Here is a 9,226-nt window from a genome sequence, read left to right on the forward strand (position 1 = left end):
AATACACATTTACTATAATAAAACCATGGTTAATTTTCTAATTGTTAGCTGCTAGTGGTAGCTTAGCCTACACAAGAATCATAATTACTCGAAAGTCAGTTATATTTTCAGTTTGTTTGATTTTAATGTTGAATTCTGTTTAAAATATTATTTATTTACATGTTTGAAGTGTTTTTACTGGAAATCTGTTGTTTGACATTATTAATGTTTAGTGATAGACCATAAAAGCAAGACACAAAATGACATCATTTGTTTTAATGTTTCCAAAAGTTGTACTGAATCTCGTAAAGACAGATGTGCACCTTCACAGATGGTCTCTGTTACTGGCAGGTTAGGTAATTCAGAAGACTGTAAAGTTTAACAGCTTAATTCCCACTCTGTGTATTAATAATTCATGGTCAATAAAGTTGAGATGAAACAAGAATTGTTGTGCAGTAGGCATAATGGTGTTTTTTAATCAAGAAAATATGAGAATTTGCAAATCCTCAAGAACCCTAAAAGTGGCACAGGCTGACTGTTCAAAATATAATAACATCATATACATGAAATTCCTTTTCTTAAAAGAACATTTCCAATAAACTACTGTGATTCTAGCTTGTTGTTGACATCAAGACACAATATATATTTTTATTAAGTTAATAAATATTCTTGTAACACAAGTATTTTAAAAAGTAACACAAAAGTATATCACAAATAGACATGCAAAAATTCAGTGAAAAATAAAGCTGTACTATTCTAGTATTCAATAATCAGAAGTAGCTTCAGTGGATGGAAGTACGTTTATTAACAACTGTTCTTCGTTAGTGTAATGTTATGATTCACGTCAGTGAAGATGTTCATCGGAAGACGTTATTTTCTCCAGTATTCGGGGGAGAGCCATTTCCATTTCTCAGTCTACAGGAAACAACAGGTACGTTATTAAAGTTATCATATAACCTGTCATAATCATCTCAGTGTTTCTTAATATTAAATATTATGTTCCATTAAGCATTTTGAAATGTAATAATGGAACAATTTACGCATTTATGCTTAGCAATTTTCCATATATCACATTAACACTCACCTTAAGGGGCCGGGCAGATAAAATCTGCTTGGGTTTTAAGTCTGATAGCGTTTCGTAAGTATTAGTGTGCGATGTCTCCTCTGCTCTCGCTGTAGGTCGTGAATCGGGAATCTGCTCATACGTGTCGTCAACCAGGAAGTGATTTGGAACGGGTTCAAGAGGCACCTCGGCATACGTAACATTGCTTTCCTGTACGTTGACCTTTGACATTCTTGTGTTTTGGTTGCCATGTGTTCCGGCTAATTGATAAACTGATGAATTACACAGTATTTCCAGGCTGTTGCTAAAACCTGGTTTGCTGAGTTGTTCTCTCTGCATGTGGGAAGAGATTTGCGGTTGGCTTCTTCTATTACAGTGTCCTTCTTCTCTGTCATCATCCAGGAAGGGCAGGGATTGGCTTCTGCAGTTCGGCACTAAGAGCTCAGAGTAAATGGTTCCTTGGTTTGCGGCAGGACCTTTCTGTAGTCGCGGAGCTCTGGGTTCACCTCGGGAAGCTGCAAGTGAAATGTCTTTGGCCTCTGTGGGTGTTCTGGCTCTTTCTTTGGGCTTCTGCAGGTCGATCGGTGTGTACAGCACGTATTCTGGGCTGTGCTTTGCTTCTAAGGAGGTGGCTTTCAGAGGAGGGCCTTTTCTTGGCACTGGCGGCACTGCCTGTGAAAAGCAATCATAATTATGCAGATGTGAGGCAATAGTCAGATGTTTAAACACATGGGGTCAGTTTTACTAACAGCTTGCGCCAGCGCAAACCGTCTTTTGGCGTTAAAATAGTACTGTCAGGTTTTACTAAAGACACACAGTGGTGAATTAGCGCTGAAAAGGTGTGGACACAGTTATTTTTGCACCTGACCTTATTGAATATGCATTTGTAGGAGTTTCCCTTTTAAATGAATCACGCAACGCATTTTACTAATGTTTACGCTCGTCAAATTACTGAAATATTCTCCATTATGTAACACCCCAAAAAAAGCATGTCTTAAACTATTTTGTGCTTGAAATAGCTGCAATCATTGTTGCTAGGAGTGCATGGTAGAATTTTTTTCCGCAAGTATTAATTTATTTGGAAAGAGCACATTATCCGAACATATCGTTTGCCGAGCCATATTATTTTTTATTTGCTTCAGGAAATAAAAGACGGCCTCGAACCATCAACTAGGAGTCACGCAATAGCAGCTCTATCAAAACTTCCTGCAACCCTTCATTTTTTGGCCTCTGGTTCTTTTCAACGCACTGTGGCTACTTTATTTCTTTATTCGCGACTATGCTAATTTGCACTGCAGTAAGTATATTGCGTTGGTCGATATGTAAATGAGATGTTGCGTCTGTGTTCTTTAATTTGCATGTTGTTAGTAAATCACCCACAGAAATTTCCACACCCATCGGCGCTGTTTTGGAATTGCGATCTCACGCTAATTTGCCCTGCTTAGTAAAACTGGCCCCTAAACAGTTAAATAAATTAAGTATGCATAGAACAAATAAATAAACAAATAAAAATAAACACTTAAATTAAATCAAACAAATTAATAAATAGATTTAGATAATAAATTAATGAATACAAATAAATAATATTTAATATAATGAATTACAAAAGATTAAATTTGATGGCAAATGTGACATACGGGTGTGTTTCTGTGTCCTTTGGGCGGCAGGGCAGGAGGTTGCAGTGTCTCGTGGGATTTTTTGCTCTGATCGTCCCAAATATCCTTCGCAGCTTTAACACTCACTCCTGGCTTCTCCCTCAGGTCAAAATGAATCACATCATAGAGCTCGCCTGTGGACGACTGCAACACAACACAACTGAGATCAGATATGCACAGATAAAAGAATCCAATAAATAATAATAATATTCTTGCCTTAGCAAGTGTTGTCAGGAGTTTAGGGTTTTTCTGGTTTTCCTTTCAGTTCCTGTTTTTCCTTATTTGGGTTTTCCTGTCTTTTAGTTAATTATCATTCATCATATTCACCTGGTCTGTGTTAATTATCTCATTTACTCCTTTGTTCCTGTTCCTTTAAAAGCACTTCATTGTCCTGTCTACATGTTAATTAAAGGAAGACGTGTGTTGATGCCTCGTTGTTCTCCGAATTGTTCATTGAACCACTACAACCACATGTTCCGTAACAAGTGTATGGTATATAATGAATATAAATAGTGGATATATATAAAAAGTGCTCTTTAAAAGTTTTTAATGAAATCTCTTATGCAAATCAAGGATGCATTTATTTAAACAAAAATACAGTAAAAACATAAATATTGTGACACATTTTTATAATTTTAAAGTAATTGTTTTCCATTTGATTATATATTTTAAAATGTTAATTACTCCAGTCTTCAGTGTCACATGATCCTTCAGAAATCATTCTGATGATTTTCTGTTCAAGAAACATTTATTATCATTGTCGATGTTTAAAACAGTTGCTGCTTAACATTTTGTGGAAACTGTAATATATTTTTCAGGATTCATTGATGAGTAAAAAGTTCAAAAGAACAGCATTTTTTTTTTATAGAAATATTTTGTAACATTATAAATGTCTGTCATTTTTAATCAATTTTATGCATCCTTGCTGAATAAAATGATTAATTTCTTTTTTCTTTTTGAATGGTAGTGTATACCATAAACAATAATATACTTTATTAAAATATGTATTATTATAAATTCACCTCAAAACATGAGTGTGTCAGATATTCTCCGAATGGCTCAATGGGTCTGGTCTGGTAATATTCGATGAGGCTGGTGAGAGTTTCATGCATCTCTGTGTCGCCCGTCACAATAAAACGTCCGTCTTTATTCTGGTTGATGACAAAGTGCCGACATCGATCACGACCTCTGAAAAACAATGATTTGGACTGTTAAAATTGATAAAAAAAATACAGTAAATTCAAGTAAATAATATTTTTAAATAATTTTAAGAATCATTAACATCACAAGCTAAAAAATAACCCCAGAAACGCTGGTATTCAACCAAACATTTTGCATTTTAAAAGCTTCCTCCTGGGCTTAAAGGAAATGAAATATCTAGGTCATTTGTGATAAATGAAAAACAATGCTAAATGTTACACCAGCAAATTACCAATGACCTTTATAGCCCTTATTTTGTTTCTAAGTGTGAAGACACACTTACTTGTATGACAGAATGTATCCAGTGGCTTTATCACTGAGCCGAATGAGGAAACAGCCCAGTTCCTTGTCTTTCAGATGCTCCTCTGCATCCCTGTGAAACACAAAACCACAGGGAATAATGAAAGCGGTCCAACTTTGAATATTGCTTACATAACAAAATTATGAAACCAAAAAGTACAGACGTAACGCTTTCGAAACTTGTGATCCACTCTTAAAAATCAAGGTTTTTAAACTATTTTGGTTCCCAAAAGAACTTTTCAGTAAAAGGACCATTTTTTCTTAATGTGAAGAACATCTTTCTAGGTTTCACGGATGTGAAAAGTTCTTCGTGGAACCGATGCCAATAACAAACCTTGTCCATAGATTCAAATAACCCCGTATTTCTAATCAGCAAGACACATAACAAGAGTTTTTCTCAGAAGAGACATAAATAAAGCTGTCGTAACAGAGAATCACTTATAAAAAAAAACATCTATAGCCTCTTCTAAATGTGGATTTTCTCAGAAACGCCTCTTACTTTCTGCTGATAAATCCTTGGAACCATTCTGGGAAGTTGCCGTTGTGGAGAATCAGAGGTGCCTGGGTCTCTGTAAACCATTTGATGGCCAGTTCCCTCAGTCTGCTCTCGGGGCTTTCCTGGACGTCTCCTCCAGGCTGGCTGTGGTCCATCCTCACACGCTCCTGTGTCAATATAGAAAAGCAGATGAGACAACGCCACCAGCTTTGACACTGCAGGTCCTCACCAACAGTCTCATTTGCCTATTTTCCCGGCGACGTCATAAAACGCCTGCGGCTGTTTCAACAGAGCCATTGTTCGTGTCTATCATGCCAGACCCGAGTCAGTTCAGCATGGTTACATTTTACTGCACCAGGTACCTTTCTCAGGGGAAGCGAAACGGCCTGAGGTCATGTAAATTTCCTGTGAATTTTGGGTATCGATATAGGCTATCTGCGCTCGCCAACTCACTTTTACTGTTATTTTAGATCATATCGGAAGTTTAAATTAGATCACATTACAGCTGTGTAAAAAATAGACGGTCTGTGTGAGCCTGATGGGAAATGAATTCATGCATCCAGTAGAAGTCACCTTGACTGTTGGTTTCCATTGCATTTAAGTGTCTGAATTCCATGTACCTTTAAGCGAAACATCAGGCAGGAGTGGAACCTGTGAGGCTTGGGCCTCCTCTGCTCCATCGGATGCGTACTTGTGAGGTAGTTGTGCTTCGATTTAGAGCTGTACTGTCTTTTGCAGTGTCCGCTGGTCCATAGAGATCCTACAAATGGACAAAATGTAAAACGTCAGCTCACTTCATTTTGTTATAGGTTTCTTTTAATCGTTTTTAATTCAGAATTAATATTGATAAAATATTCAAAATTCATCGAAAATATCAGTGAATTACAGCAGGTATATTTATTTATTTTGTTAGTAAGTTAGTTTCTTTTCTGTGGAAGTCGTAAAGTTTATTGTTAACAGTATAGGTTTCATTTTTTCTTTTCTATTTCTTTCTTTGTCTTTTTACATTTTCTTCTTATTGATTGATTTACTGACTGACTGACTGACTTTTTGCTTTTTAATCATTTAATAGATTTTTTTAAGACATCCATAGAATTTTTTTTTGTATTTTTAGTATCTTTATTTATTAATGCTTAAATTGAATTAAACAATACATTTGTATGTACATAAAGTTATCTGAAGTATTTTAGAATTTTTAGTGACACTTACGTTTTATTTACTAATTAAATTCAATTAATTTTTTTGTATTTTGTAGATTAATTTCACACTACCACACAATTTAGTGCTATATTCACAAGCAAAAGGTGAAGAAATATCACGTAGTATCATACCTAAATAATTCATAAAAAAATGGAGATAAAAAATCTTTCAAACCATCATACAATCCGCGCCATTGCAAGCCATACGTACCTGTTGGTGTGCGCTGATGTGTGCAGTGTGATTTGAGTGTCATGTTGCTCAAGATTAAAAGTGTCCTCAGCCTCTCACGCGTCTGATATAGTTCTGAAGAGCAGGAGGACGTCCTGAAGGTGTGTTGACTGTTATACCTCACTGACATTCACCTCACAAATTGTTCCACGCAGGGTTTGGAAAAACAGTGTTATAGAGAGGGTAAGACACTCAGCTCACGTATGAATGACAGCGCGAGGGAGGGAAGGAAAAAACAAATATTCTCACTCAGATCACAGCTTACAGTTTCCTGAAGAGAAATGGAACACACAGAGGAAAGAAATGTGGTCTCACTGCGCACGCACACACAAATACACACACACACACACACACACACACACTTTCTGTTTGTATGGTGGGTTATGTACTTGCAGGAAATCATAACTTCAAGAAGCTGCAGTGGCAAATGTTTTTAAAAAATTACATAATACAGTGGCCATGAAACATATTTTCATACTTAAGCCATGCTTAATGTCTGAATGTCATTACATTGCATACAAAGTGTTAAAACAAGTATTTAATATATTACAAAAAATATTAATACATTTGGACACTTAAGCCAAACTTAAAATGTACATATTTAATTATATTTATGTAAATATAAACGAAGTTTGATACTACATGATGCTTGAAAATTCTGAAAATGTATATAATATACTATATGTAAATTATTTAAGAATTATTAGTTATTACAACACTGTATTATCTATAAAATAAATATTTATAATGAATATAAAGAAATTCAGAAACTTAAGCCACATTTAAAATGTACAAAATAATATAATTTTAATATAATCCAGATGTATTTATATTCACTTTATTCTTTAAACTTTTAAATATATCACATAAATATTTATGTAAATATTAATTCATTTTGATACTACATAATACTTCACAAAAAAGTACTAAATATAATATACCATATGAATTATTGAAGAGTTAGTTAATTATTACATAAAACACAAATGAAATAAAATATATTTAATTTATTAACTATAATCTATCAAATAAATAATTATAAGGAATATAAATAAATTTGGAAATTTAAGCCACATTTAAAATGTACAAAAGTAATAATATAATATAAAAACAAATGAAATATTTATGTGTAACATATTTATTCATTTAAAAAAACACATTTTGTATAGATATAAATAAATGTATATAATACAATTATTTATAATACAATAAAAATTATATAATTTTATCTACTTATTTTATACATTTTTGTGTGGTTTAAGTATCAACAGATCAAACAAGATTATTACTCCGTTTCTGGCTGAAAGTACTACATTAAATCTTAAAATCAGTTTTTGAAATCAGTGTGACCGATGCCATCACGTAGGTACAGAGATGGTCAATGTGGCAGCACAGGATCAATAACACTGAGTCATCAGGGTTAAAGTGTGTGTACTGTAGCGCTGTGGTTTTTGGTCTGATCTGTTCTCCCCACCCCTCACACGTGGGACAGCAGCCTCTTCAGAAATAATGTGTGTCGCGCTGGTGGACAGGGTTTTCCTCAGACCTTCCTTCCAGTGTCTAACTGAGCTCTACTGTATATCAGCTGTCTGATCTGGCATAGTTTAGGGACTGTACTCATTTTCCTTGATTGGTGTTGGTGAATCACTTACAACAACAGTTTGGTATGGGGTAGTTCACCCAAAAATGAAAATTCGGTCATTTACTCACCCTTGTATCATTTCAACCAATTCAATTTTCTTTCTTCCATGAGGCATAAGGAGAAAAAGGCCTTTCGTTTTTAGTTTTAAGACTCTAGTTTGTGTGACAGTAGACACCTACATTCTTCCTAACTTCCTGTAATGTTGAAAACATGGAATTGTTCTTGTGACTAATAAGCCCTGTCTCAAAATCCTTCATCGGTTGTGCTGTGGAGGAGTTGCTTTGAACGATTTTTCTGTTGACTTTGACAAAATCATTTCTACATACAGTATAATCTGACTTCAGCCGAATCAGCTTAGTGAATCATCGCAGCTTTGAACTTTAGATAAATAATGTATTTGATAGTTTAAATAAAAAAGACTAATGTTGATACACTTCCATTTTAAAAGTTTGGGGTTGGTAAGATTTTTTAAAAGAAGTCTCTTATGGTCACCATTTAATTAAATAAAAAATACAGTAAAAACAGTAATATTGTTGCAATTCTAAATAGCATGTGCTCTATTTGCATATATTTTAAAATGTAATTTATTCCTGTGATGCAAAGCTGAATTTTCAGCATCATTACTCCAGTCTTCAGTGTCACATGATCCTCATTTAATATTTGTTATTATTTTATTAATTTTAATGATTCTTTGATGAATAGAAAGTCCAAAAGAACAGCATTTATTTGAAATCAAATATAAATGTCTTTACTTTTTATCAATTTAATGTATCCTTGCTGAATAAAATGTATAATTTCCCAAAAAAAAAAAAATTGAATTTAAGGATTTGCCTTGTCCTTGAAGATTTTACTTGCTGAAAGAATGATGAAAAAGTTGAAGAAAAACTGAAGAAAAAGTCAACGTTGCATGTGAAACAAAGATTATTTGGAATACTTTTTTACAAGAAATTAACATTTCAGTTTTTCTATTTAAAAAGTTCATGTTATTTGCCATTTCTCTGTCATTATTTGTCAAATTAACTAGTGTTTTAATAGAAAATGTACACATTTTCTGAGTGAAACTTATGTCCTCACAAAAAAAAAAAAGAAAAAAAAGGCATCAGCTATTTATTGTTGAAGTCATAAAAGTCACGTGTACCTTCTAAGCGACACAAATGACACACTTGTTGTTGAATGACCCACTTGAACCTCGGCAGATAGAGGCCAGAAGTTGAAACACGAAGGTAAAAGGAAACTCACACTTATCTTTGAGACACTGTGGAGGAATACAAGTCAGACAGAGTGACATTTCAGAAAGGTCAGACAGATGTCTGTTTACAGTGGAGGATGCCAGAGTGACGGTTACGTCTGTTTGCTGCAGATTTGTGTGCCAGCTTTAAAGATCTGAATCTTTTTAAGACAACCACCACAAGAAAAGGAAAAACAAGCTAAAAATAATTTGGCATTAGACACAGCATTTAAAT

The 9,226-nt window shown here is 34.1% G+C and overlaps 1 protein-coding gene across 2 annotated transcripts; it reads right to left on the bottom strand.

The window, feature by feature from the left end:
• Positions 1 to 241: 241 nt before the first annotated feature.
• On the bottom strand, positions 242 to 6,326 carry LOC306866561 (uncharacterized protein). Of its 2 annotated transcripts, none has more exons than XM_079411824.1 (8): positions 6,104 to 6,326; positions 5,314 to 5,453; positions 4,697 to 4,860; positions 4,181 to 4,270; positions 3,720 to 3,885; positions 2,676 to 2,841; positions 1,064 to 1,701; positions 242 to 894 (listed from the first exon to the last, which is right to left on the bottom strand). In XM_079411824.1, exons 1-8 carry the CDS (start codon positions 6,249 to 6,251, stop codon positions 850 to 852), a joined length of 1,557 nt encoding a protein of 518 aa, XP_079267950.1. In that variant the 5' UTR covers positions 6,252 to 6,326; the 3' UTR covers positions 242 to 849. The 2 variants fall into 2 exon arrangements, with proteins under 2 accessions (XP_079267950.1, XP_079267949.1); XM_079411823.1 differs by having other exon boundaries at positions 430 to 894; positions 1,064 to 1,714; positions 2,680 to 2,841; positions 6,104 to 6,270.
• Between the last annotated feature and the right edge of the window lie 2,900 nt (positions 6,327 to 9,226).

The sequence above is a fragment of the Barbus barbus genome (genome assembly GCF_936440315.1).
Source record: "Barbus barbus genome assembly, chromosome: 48".
Taxonomy (NCBI): Eukaryota; Metazoa; Chordata; class Actinopteri; order Cypriniformes; family Cyprinidae; genus Barbus; species Barbus barbus.

Excerpts from the sequence above, each read along its gene's own strand:
- LOC306866561 (XM_079411823.1), bottom strand. The coding sequence starts at position 6,251 with ATGTCAGTGAGGTATAACAGTCAACACACCTTCAGGACGTCCTCCTGC. Across the intron at positions 4,271-4,696 it reads CAAGGATTTATCAGCAGAAA|GGATGCAGAGGAGCATCTGA; the intron begins GTAAGAGGCGTT and ends TGTGTTTCACAG. Across the intron at positions 895-1,063 it reads TATCTGCCCGGCCCCTTAAG|ACTGAGAAATGGAAATGGCT; the intron begins GTGAGTGTTAAT and ends TGTTTCCTGTAG.